We start from the raw sequence: 12,242 nt of genomic DNA on the forward strand, positions 1-12,242 counted from the left end.
GTGGATTCCACTACACAAAATTAAACCCTAATCTGGAAATAAATTCTGATACTTTCTGGCAATTCAATTAGTTTCTACATAAATATTATGGTATTGGGTTATACCCTCTAGAGGCGACATGAATTAACAAGGAATCACTTGGAGTTAATATAAAAAGGGAAGCCAAGAGGTCTGCTTAAACTTAAATATATAATCCTTGTTAAAGGGGAAAATGTGTCAAAAAAAGAAATTGCAATAAAAACTTCAGTCATCTAAGTTTATCTTGGAGGGAGCCTGCTCTCCCCTTATGCATCTGGTATATGCTATAGATGACAATTTAGATTAAGAAACCTGATCGCACTGCCATGGTCTGTCCATCAAACGAACGACAGCGAGTGGCCTGTACATCAGTTATGTCTGGACCCAGGTGTCAAACAACCAAGGTCGTATGAAAGTGCCAACACGTATGACATAGCTGAACTTTCCCTAAGTTGGAACTGCTGCAAGCAAGGATTGAAGAGACACATTTGCAGGTGAAAAAGCAAGGAACAGGACTAGGATTGTTCAGCCTTCTCAGTCCCTGCCCAGTCAAATTAGATGCCAGCTTGCTCTGTGCTGTATATTTGCCCTGGGGGCTCCCATCTGCCCAGGGGCAGATACCATCCGACGTGAATAACCACAGAACTGCCTCCTCTGTGTGAGCCAGATGCTATGCAAAGCAGAAAGAAGAGGAAGCAGAAAGTCTCCAGAGCACCCAACACCAGAGCCTGCTCCCATGAAAACCGGAGGACTCTCACGTCTCCTCTGAGGAGTCAGATCAGACTACGAGAGCAAGAAGCAAGAAGTTTCTAGGAGGTGTTTCAGCCCCATTTCCCTGGAGGTCAGCAGAAGGGCTGTGTTCTGCAGCTCCTCATTGCGGGATTACTTGCACCTTTCTTTGGAAGCTGCTGGTACCAGCCACTGTCAGACGGGACCCAGGAGCTCGGCAGCCTTGCTGCAGGACCTGAGCTGCTGGACAACTGACAGAGCTCACGTGAACAAGGGATTTGCTTCAAAAAGCGTAGGGTTAGACACTGAAGTTATGGCAGCTGTACTCATGGACATAGCCTGTTCCTAGGCGACAATAAACTAAAACAGGCAAAAAGATCAAAATAACTTCCTCAGTGACTTGTACGTGTTGATTTTGTGTAAGTCCTGCCACAGGGCAGGTTTCATAACCTGCGGGCTGAAGGAAGGCAAAACTGAAGCCATCGCAGTTCCACTCACCAGCGTAGCACCTTGGGCATCAGTCCTGTTGAGGTCTTGTCCAGTTGCAAGTATGTCATGAATGTCACAGATCATGACCTGCTCCGGAGCAGCCCGCATCTCATTGATTCTTTCCTGTGTAATCCCTGTTAAAATTCCAGTTAGATACAGAAGGCTTGGAAAGGGTCTTTGTCTCCACTAGTTGAGTAAAAATTAGACTTATGATTCCTGGCTGATATAACCTCACATCCTTTCCAGAGGCTATGTAGCCGAGGGGACTGTCAGCCGTCCTTCACCCTCATCGCGATTTAGGAATCAGAGAAACTAGACAGAGTCAGGTTCCAAGAAATTATGCCAGGCAGCAGGTCTTTGCATTTCTCCAGAGGCAAGTCAAGAGCTGAGAAACAAGGTAATTTTTAGCACTATATCGACCCATTTTTGTACTTTACATGAACTCAGTCTCCTTACCTTGATAGGCCATGCAAGTCTCAATGACATCCAGGGTTGGCTCATCTTCACAGAGGTCATACGGCATGTTGCCATCTGCATTTACTGCCAACAAGTCTGCTCCACTGCAAGGAGAAAACAAGAGTTACACAGGAAAGGACCTCAGATACCCTAGAGCAGACAGCGCCAAACGTTGGGATAAACGCTTAGGAAAAAACTAACAGTTGCCCAAATGTCACCAACATATGTAAGAGATAAGAAAGATTTGAAGCAAAGCCATGGAGCTATTCATGGGGAAGATAAACTCCAGAAGTGGATGAAAGGCAGCATGCGACACCTCCTTCATGGGCTCTGGGGCACATGAGCAACTGAGCTGTTCCTGTCCTCTTCTGATCCTGGCACTGGACAGACTGGCAGCTTCTCAGTCACAGCAGCAATTTATTTGCTGAATTTCTGGAAAACAATACCAAGCAACTACCACGTGCTTGTTATCTGAGCATCTGGCAGTCCTTCAATGAAAAGTTCGCAAGGGCCAGAAAAGTTGGGAAAGATCAGGGCTGAATGGTAGAGGGAGCCCTCCATCTAGCCAAGGGCACACCAGCAAAAAATAGTAGTAAAAAAAAAAATACTCTGTCACCTGGTGAATTTTTCTTTCTGATTGTCCAAAGGCATTTCTGTAAGTGCTCTGGTGATCTCCAGGAGGTCATTATTTGGGAGTGAAATTGCCAGCTAAACTGATCACTGCCCCCATATTCCCACATAGTAGGAAACTTCCAGTGCCTTATGAACCATGCCATGTTAGCTAGCCGCCAGTTTCAGCTGAATCCTGATCTACCTTGACAGTTACCAGCCTTGGAAGGACAGCAGACAGTATCCACTTGCATTTAGATTCCTGCCTCTTTATTTATTTTTCCCCTCTGCCTAAGCAGAAAAAACTACACTGAAATTCATATTTGCAAAGTGCCAGTATTAGTTTAATCAGCAAATAAAAAAAGCAAGAAACTGGACATCTTTTGTGGGCTACTTCCTCTGTTGGTCTCCAGGGGTTCCAGGTCCCATCACCAGTAACATGGCCTCCAGTGGCATTATTTAACCAGTCATTTGATATGTGAGATCTCCTGTAAAGGACACCTTTGATTGTAGCAAACAAATTACATCACCCCCTTCCTCAAAAGTCCAGGGGAAGACTGTTTCTGAGCATGGGATCATGACATTAGGCTACTGGAGTCTGAATTTGCTGGCAACTACTTGACACAGGGCAGCCTACGAAAACTAAGGCTAGAAGGTCCAGTTCCTCACCTTGTCCGCCATCCCATGACACTCCCTTATCGTCATTTAAGAGTCAGATATGTTTTATGGTGTTCCACATTGCTTTGCTCCATTTCTATGCCCCCCATCCAAAATTTTCCTAACCCAAGTGGGAACATCCTCCATGGGATGATTGTTTGCATCCTCTGCTCCACTTCCTTCATTATACAGCCAAAGAACAAGGGCCAGATTTTCAGTGCTAGTCTCCCAGGTGACAGTGACAGAGGCAGAAGCGGCAGGCACTGCCGTTCAAGGCAGCGTGTTAACGCTCCCAAAGCACACTCCGCTCACTGCCCCAGCACCCCAGGAAATAGAGGAGAGGGCTCCGGACAGCAGGACTATCTGCTCCAGAGAGGATTTGCAGCAGGTGCTCATTAAATGCTGCACTTGGTGCAGCTCAAAACACATCTGGCTTCCTCCTCCTTGCTGGCAAGTCTGGAAAAGACCTGAGCCTTGGTAAAGTCAAGTGGAAGGTCCAGTGCAAGCACCCTGTGTCACAACACTGGGCAACAAATGCACGACCACAAGCTAATTACGGTTACTAATTAAGAGCCAGTAAGAGGTCACAAAGTTCACCCAAGCATTTGAGCTACACAAACATGCCGCTGTCCTCCTACATCAGTGTCTCTTTGACTGTGGCTGGAAGACCTGAAGTTGTGTTTAAGAGCTTAAGGGTGGATCCCGCTGGCTGCTGCTATTTCTACCAAGCCAGCAGAGTTCAATGAGCACAAACACAGACATGTACACACCAGAATATGGGCAAAAAGTGGCAAATTTTGGCCCAGTCTCCAGAAGCCTCATGAAACTAAGTCACCCAGGGTTTTGCTGTGCCTCCTCAGCCTTTTTGCTCTTCCTCCTCCACCCCCTTCTCCCCCAAGCAGGAAGAAGTCCCATGAATAGCCCGAAAGCAGGGAACAACCACCACCGCCGCAATCCTGCAAGGTACTAAGCAGTCTCGGTTTCCAGCCACAGAAGCTGTGGGTGGAATCAGATCTGCAGAAAGGGACAGACACAAAAAGCCACCTACTGCTGGATGAGGATCTTCACCAGGTTGATATGACCACATGTAGCTGCTGCATGCAGTGGAGTCCACAGCTCGTTGTCCTTCGCATTGACGTTGGCCCCGTGGTTGAGGAGAAGCTTGACTATCTCTTCATAGTTGTCTATGCAGCACTGGTGAGGAAGGGATACAGATTGGGGGTTTTTTAAACTTTGGGAAGATGAGGGCTCATGCAAGCTCAGTTGTACCAGGGTACCTGGATGTGGAAACCTACTTTATCCTGCAGTGTTTGGCAAAGCACCTCCAGAGTTAAATACCCACCGCAGACAGACTGAAGGTCACTGGTGTTTTACAGGCCCCCCTGGTTTGGGGGCAGAACCAGCAGGGAGTAACAGCAAATACTCAACAGCTTCTGTTCTACTGGGTCTTCCATATTCAAGAGCAAACATAGCAGAAATTCAACATAACCGGTATAACCACATACCAGGGGATGAGCTAAAAAGCTGACATTCCCTTTTCTTAGGGAAAATCCCACACACTGGCATGTGACAAGTAAAAGTCTTCTCAGCATCTCACGCTACCTACCGCAGCTATCTGAAGAGTTGCAAGTTGGATTCCCAGAATTATGAGGTACTTGACAGTGCACCTGTCATCTCCTGAAAAAAAAACCCCAGCATCCTCGATGCATTTACACCACAGTCCCAGAGGCAGCCTGCAAAAAGGGCCCCAACTGCTTTCCTTTGGGGAAGGTGGAATTTGCTCTTTTGATCCATCTTGTGGTCACTTCTTGAGATGAACGTGCATATGATAAATATAAAGATTCATAAGATAAAAATAAAGATTCTAAAATAAGATTCATTCTTGTACAAGAAGCCTGTTTGCAGCCTATGCATTACTGCAGACCTACACAGGAGACTCACAGCTTGTAATGGGGCTGAATTACAACCCACAACAAGCATTTTAGCGGCTGAGTGACAAGGACCCTTCATGTATTTCTATTTCTGTTTACTACTTGTTATATGGAAGCGAGGTTAAAATCACGCCTGTCACACAGCCAAGTTATCAGAGAAGTGTAACTGCATCCTTCGCTGGAAGCCACCGCTAATGGGCAACACTTTGGAGCCTCTCTCTGTTCGGGGGCTCAATTAACTCTAGTGGATGCAACACTGCCACCTCAACTCCTAAATGCACCTTTATAATAACTGATCCTGCAGTGGGCGGGGTAGGATACTCCATGGCTTCAGTACCTAGTGGGGAAAGCAATGAGGCTGTCAGCATTTCTCTGTGTGCAGATTAATATCTCTTTGGAGAAGTGGTGGTGACAGGGACCTTTTATTCCTCTAGAAGCCAGTTTGCATTTTTAAGCAAACATCCAGCCAGCTTTGAAGAGAGCAAGCAACTTGCAGAAGAATCCAAAATCCCAAGTCAATGGGAGCATTTACAGCAGGGTCTAAGGGCAAAAGCCCCATGAGTCCCTGTTCCACCCTCGGAGCGAGTGTGACAACCATGGCTCTGTGTGTCACGGCAGCTGCCAGGCACGGGCTGGCTCCCGGGGAGCCGCGTACTGAAATCAGGACTCAAGAGGACAGGTGGGGACAGGGGCCTTAGGAAGAAGAATAGAAACCCCCTTATGGGATCAGTGCAGAGGCTCTGAGGAAGGACACAGACTCCCACATCACCACAGCAAGTCTGTATTTTACTGGCGATCAGCTGCTGCCATCCCATACAGACTCTCGGAAGTCCCTGAACTTGGAGAGCAGCAGCAGGCTCTCCAACCATCCTGTACGTCATTTATTTACACCAGTTTGAAAGCTCATGGGTTGCCAAAGTTTCTAAATTTGAGCTAATTTAGTTTAGGAGTTTACAGCCCAGCCCTGAAAAGATTAAAGGGTGGGAGAAATGTTCACATCTGAAATCCAGCCCAGATTCCTGAGCTGTTATCATCACTGAACAAAGTCTGGGATACAGCAAGAGAAGGTTTTGATCTCAGTTTGCTCCCCAAGAAACAGGACCACCAGCACAATATGGTGAAGTTTCACTGCTGCAACTGAGAGAAAATAAAATTTAAAAAGAAAAGAAATACAAGAGCTCTCTCTGTTTACCCTGACAGGTCTGCTCAGAGGGCAGCGGGAAGATGCAACAGTGTGGAGCGGCAGGGAGCTGTGACCTCCTCCCACACCTCACCTGATGCAGCGCAGTTAATCCATCTTCATTGCACAGGTCTGGGCTGATGTTGCTCTTCAGCAAGTAACACACTGTACGGGAAGGAGATGAGAGGAAAGGAGAGTCAGATCAGTAATCCTAACACATCTCTTGCTCTCAGCTGGCCCTGGCCAGTTCAAGACAAAGGCAACCCACACCATCAGGGTGTTCCAGTGTGGGCAGAGCTGCAGGAGACCTCGCAGCCAAGAGCTCAGCGCTGGTGTGAACCCGCAGCCACCACAGTGCAGCAAGAAAAAAGCTTTCTTAGTTTTATCCAGCAGAGAGCACCAGCATACAATTTTCCTTCACCTTCCTTCCAAAGGAGGCTGCTATTGCAGCTATCATTTTCATAAGTTGAGCTGGAACAGTCTACAAATTTTATCTTGTGCTTTGCAACACCTGAGTGCAGCCCCTGCACACTGCAGCCCCGGAGAGCTCAGAGGCAATTGGTGATTTTGGGGTCCTGAGCTACAACCGTAAGAGAGATCTCACTGTGGGAGGGATGAGGTCTTGCCTCAAGAAGTCATCAATCTGGGACAAGAAGCCCAGTAGGTTCAGGGGCCTGCTATACCTAAAATACACTGGGGTTGCTTTGGACACCTCACGTGCGTTGTTGGGTATTGGACAAAAGCTTCCCAGAGGCTTCATTTTTTAATTGCTGCTCTGGGGGGAAAGGATAAGATTTATTTCATTAAAATGCACATTTTGGAAGCACAGGAGAAGTTATTAGCCCCTAGGGGAAAAACAAAGTTTTCTCCGAGGTACAGATCTTGCACAAAGTAACAGCAATAAGGTTGGCAGAGGACATAAATTCATATAAACACCAGGAACTCTTCAGATTCAACACTGCTGACAGATCTTGATGATCTGTACACATCTTTTGTTGTTTGCTTCCTCATTCCCTGCTTTTTCTCTCGAGATTCCACTGCCTGATGCTTTTCCCCACTTCAAATGTCACTGACAGCACAGGCAGAAGCCAGAGGTTCAGAATCATCTCCCTGGGGCCAGGGTAGCAACAGATATTCAAGTCCCATCTTATTTGATGGCAAGGATGCGACCATCAAGTGAAACCAGAGCTGCAAAACAAGGAACACTAACAAAGCTAAAAAGGGCAATAACTATCTTCAGAGCTGGCAATCAAAACGACTGCAAGATTGGTTACTCCCAAAGCATCCTGTAGCCTCTGCTTCTGCTGCTCATGACTGATCACTGTCCCGCTCTTAGAGGGAGCTCTTTCCCCAACACATCCATAGGGAAACCTGCCCGGCTGGCTCTGGGGACAGAACACTTCTGGCATCCAAAGTAGAACACAGAAAGCATGTCTACAATGACATCAAAGTTGATTTATGAAGCATTGTTTAAAAGATCTGGGAAATGAACAGGCAAGAAAGGCAAATCAAAACCAAAGTGAAATTTTGTTTGGAAACCAGTGGTCTGACGTTAGCAAAAAGGAAGGCAAAACCAGACAGAAGTGAAATAAAGCACTTTACATCACGATTGTTTCACTCAACCAGAAATGAATGCTAGCATTTACGTTTGCTGGAAATAATTTCAAGGCATTGACACCTGTTCAATGAAACAGATACAAAAAAGCAGAATACAACAAAGAACAAAACTCGTTCCGCGCTGCGGCGAGTCCAAAGAGCCCGAGTTTTTTCCAGCTCAGAGGCCAGTGCAGGAAGCCCACGCCTACACCCAGCTCACACCCCCTGACACTTGCATGCTTGACAGTAATAAAAGCGCTGAACCCCAGCCAGTATATCCAATTTAATGACTGTGCTTCTACTGTTTCTGGCCAGCCTCAAGCTCCTGCTCTCCTAATCCAAGCTGAGTGATAGGAGAGTCATTCACTAGTGGATCTGGTTGTCTCTTAGTTACTTTGGATGCTTTGCCATTAGGGTTTTAATTCAATCTCAGTCATTTAAGAGCCATTGTGTACTAATGACATGCAGCTCCATAATCATGTTTTGCCTGATTATGGAGATTTGGACAAGTAGATGCCGGCAGATTAACCTTACAAGTGCTGTCCCTCCATGGGAAGAAGCAGCAGCATAAACCCCAGCTTGTTACAGAGTGTGGGGGTTTGCGTCGAACCCTCTGCAACCATGGCTTGACAGAGCTTGTAAGAGTCCTTGAAGGGTTAAGATTCAAACAAGGAATTATCTTACCCTAAAGCAGCTCTGAGTTCTCCACTAACCCCTGCAGCAGCCCTCATGTTCTCGGTGCACTTCCCCTTAGCTCCCATCTGCTCTTGGGACCAGCTCACCACAGCCCTCAAAACATTTCTCAGCATCTCCCAATGCACTGAAGACTGACAACCACAGGGCACCAGAAAAAGAGCACAGAGAAGTGAGCTAACAAAGCTAGGTATGGATGTGGTACCAATGAGCCCAGGCAAACATGGCTTGAAGAAGAGATCAAACTCTTTTCCAACCAGTCCTAAGCTGCAGTTTGCATCTTGGGGTTAGGCAGGGGGAGCGCAGGGCTGGGCAGCAGTGAGTCCTGGCTCTTTTCTCTCAAGTCAGAGGGATGTTGCCTTCAGTATTCCTCATGCTACAGACAAGAAATCCCAACAGCTAGGCAGAAGTCTCCAGAAACTGCCATTTCCTATTACATATGCCCCCTTTCACAAGCGAGGGGATTTACCCAGTGTCCCACTGAGCTCGTAGCAGAACACAGCCCCGATTCCTCCCCACCACCCCCAGCAGCAGGGCATAGGGTGGCAAAGAGCAGCTTCATCACCCCTCGCTCCCTGCAGCCGTGCCTGCAGAGGGACACGGGGAAAGGACGTGGACACCTTCCCCAAGCCCACTGCCCAGGAACAGCCCCTCCCTCCCACATGGCTGGGAACAACAAGTCCTCCTTTCTCATAAACTTCAGGAGGAATGTGCATTTGTGGGTTTTCCAGTGCCTTAAGGATAGGAAAGGGAGGGCACAACCGCGATGCTCTGCAGTGCTGGAAGCCAGCCCCTCAGCTCCAGGGCTGTGGCCCTGCCACTGACCCGCTCTGCTGCTTAACACACAACATAAGGGACAGGGACCTGAGCAAGCAAAGCGCTTCTCTTCCAGCCTGCCAGTGCCACATGCCTCGCTGCAAAGCCCAACACCTTCTCCTCCCACCTCCAGGCACAAATGATGCTACACAGGTAGGAAGCATAGGCTTCGGCTCGCAAAGATGCAGATGAATCACTCGATGCCAGCTGACCGCCTCCTGTCAGCTCAAGCCTCAGCACCTCACTTGTGAAAGGAAGATGCCCCCCACACCTGGAACCATAGGTAAAGTGTGGAACCAGGTCCTCTGCGAGCCCCGGGCACTCCAAGCCCAACAAATGGGCTTTTATAAATCACATCGGCAGGTTCAGCAAGCAGCAGCCTCCACATTAACATAACTTTAATTTGCAATTCATTTCTTAAAGAGAGCTCAGTGCCTCAAATACTGAGCTCTTTGAAATCTGTCCTTCTTTGCATGTAGGTGGGGGGCAGGTGGGGAGAAGGGGCTGGATGCATGGATATGCTTTATTACATGTCAAGCACAAGTTGTGGGAAGCAGTTTCAAACGCATAGCAAATGAAGGAATGGGAGTGATTACAATAAGAGCTGGGTGAACAAATTGTTGTGAATAATTCATTGCAAATTGTATTAACTGAACGATCACTCAAATGTATTTTCCATTATTCTGCTTGCTCTGCTTATAATTGAACCTCTCACATGCCAAGATGACGTACATTAATCTTCAATTTATATTTCATCATTCACATCTGTGCTGTATTAGATGGAAAAAGCTCCCACAACAGCTGTGAAAATACATCCTAGGTTTTAAGTCACTCTCCATCACATCACTAAGGGCAGCCTTAGACAGATTGTCCTCCCTGAACACAACAAACGCACTTCTCAGGAGCTCCCTCTCCTCCCAGGCATATTCAACCCTCACTTACTCTCCCCCAAACCTATAAATCAGGGGGAAGAAAAAAAAAGCAAAAGCCCCAAGGAAAATTCAATGCAGGGTGATCAGCTCTCTCATCTGAAGAGATATTCCAGCACTATCATTTTTCATCAATGCTACTTCCCACTGAGTTTACACTAGAAACAGCTTTTCCAGAAAAGTTCCTAAAGCAGACAAAGACTTTTCCATGAAGAAAATTATGCCTTCCTCAGTGCAGCTCCCCCTAAGTCAATTAGCTACAGCATAAAATTCTGGATATTATTACACGCCCATCTATACCCAGTGTTTGCATACCTCAAGTATTAATATCTCATCACAGAAGAAGCTAAGTGAAACTGATATGGATACCAAGGAGGGGAACCCCCCCCCCCCCAAACGTACGTTTCTGATTGGAGGTACTGATTCCTCCCCAAAAATACATAGTGGCAAACTGTCCATACTGGTAAGCAGGCTCACCTATGTGCTCCAAGTTTACACACACAGCGCCATTAGTTTTAAAAAATGCAGGTTTCTCTTGATCCTTTGCATTCAATGATTATTTTTTTAAAAATATTTAAACTCTTCTATTTCACTTTCTGGATCTCAGGCCACCTTTAAAAGCTACTATTTCCCTGAGGTCTCTACAGCGGTAGAAAAATTCTTGTATGCTTGTACCTAATTACACTAAATAAAATGAAAAGAATTTCACTTGGATGAAGATGCATACTTTTACACACTGCTAGAAGTCACTTCCACCCAAATGTAGCTTTGGTCAAAAACCCAGCATAGCAGAAACTCTTCCCAGCATTACTTACAGTGAGATACTGGTGGTGTCTGTGCCACACGGGTATGTTGGCAAAGGTCTAGATAGAGACAGATCCCCTACCAGGCACAGTCCTATGGATGGGCTCAGCTACTTCAAAGCTGCATTTTGACCGCTATGGTTTTGCAGGGTTATTTATTACACAGGAGAAATGTTGCCAGGAAAAGAGCATTGAAGCTATGAGTGCTCTGCCAGCAAAGCATCCAGCTTCCTAACACAGTATACTATGATATTCAGATTTAAAAGCGTACCTAAAACCTGAGCAATAACAGGATGAACTTACTCAGCCTTATCCTCCGCTCCCTGCAACGTACAACTGATATCTCGTCCTGCTCCACTGATAAACTCTGCAGGTCCCTAATGCTTTCTGAAGGACAAAAAAGCCCACAGAAAACAAACCCCCATACTCAGACAGCTACAAACATTCAGTACACCTAAAAATAAATATGGCCCAGTTTTCCTGCTGAGCTAGCAGCTGAGACATCCCATCATGATTGATCACCAAGCTTTCTTGGGAAGGTTCAAAGCCTGTTAAGACACTTCCTACCTAGTTTATAGCTGGGCACACACATTCCTTCTAATATACCCACAAAATCTGGGAAGTCTGGAAAGAAGCCAGCAGTGTCCCATCTGCTTCGTGCCATATTCACATGGGCAGGGATATTTCACGCAGCTACACTCAGCCCAGGTGCTGCTTCCTTCAAGGAAAATCTCCTTCTGAATTTGATGCTTCTTGCTTAAGAGGGCATACCCTTCCTTAGCCCCAAGGAGCCTGCTTCGCACGGCAGGCTCTTCCCGCAGAGCTCAGTGCCCAGCTCATACACAAGTTTTATTCTGACAGCAAGTGAAAGTTGTCAGCCATTTATTTCATGCATAGGGTCCATTCTTTCTCCCATTCTTTGTGCCTTTCAATCAATATTTGCTTTATGCTTTAACTCCTACCCATCATTGTAGTACCAGAGCACTAAGAAGAACGCTCCAAGGGCACAGCTGCCTACAGCCGTGTCTTGGAAGAATGGGCCACAGCCAGGCGCCCAAACCCTACTGCATCCCACATTTTTCTTGTTCTGTGTCTACAGGACTTCAAGCTTTGATAATCCACTTAGTGCTAGTGGTGCTAAAGCATCTTTCTTTAATGGCTGCCATCCACATGGAATTACTCAAGTAACTGTGTGCAAGTTACCCATCCGCAACCAGCAATGCTCAAAGGATGCAGCAGAAACAAAGCCAAATTCATTTCAACAGGGAAAATAAAAATTAGAGGATGTCACCATCTAACAAGCCTTTCTAAGGACACAGTGTCATGTTCAAAAGCA

General features: G+C 46.6%; 1 protein-coding gene across 1 annotated transcript in view; it reads right to left on the reverse strand.

The window, feature by feature from the left end:
- The window catches only part of PPP1R16B (protein phosphatase 1 regulatory subunit 16B), a 64,225-nt gene that overhangs the window by 9,893 nt on the left and 42,090 nt on the right, over positions 1-12,242 (reverse strand). Inside the window, exons 3-6 of the mRNA XM_040609200.1 lie at positions 6,164-6,234; positions 4,007-4,152; positions 1,693-1,796; positions 1,246-1,370 (exon numbers count right to left, since the gene is read on the reverse strand). Of these exons, the coding sequence (XP_040465134.1) occupies positions 1,246-1,370; positions 1,693-1,796; positions 4,007-4,152; positions 6,164-6,234 (446 nt within the window). The remainder of the gene's footprint in view (positions 1-1,245; positions 1,371-1,692; positions 1,797-4,006; positions 4,153-6,163; positions 6,235-12,242) is intronic.

Source organism: Falco naumanni, chromosome 10, assembly GCF_017639655.2.
Source record: "Falco naumanni isolate bFalNau1 chromosome 10, bFalNau1.pat, whole genome shotgun sequence".
Taxonomy (NCBI): domain Eukaryota; kingdom Metazoa; phylum Chordata; class Aves; order Falconiformes; family Falconidae; genus Falco; species Falco naumanni.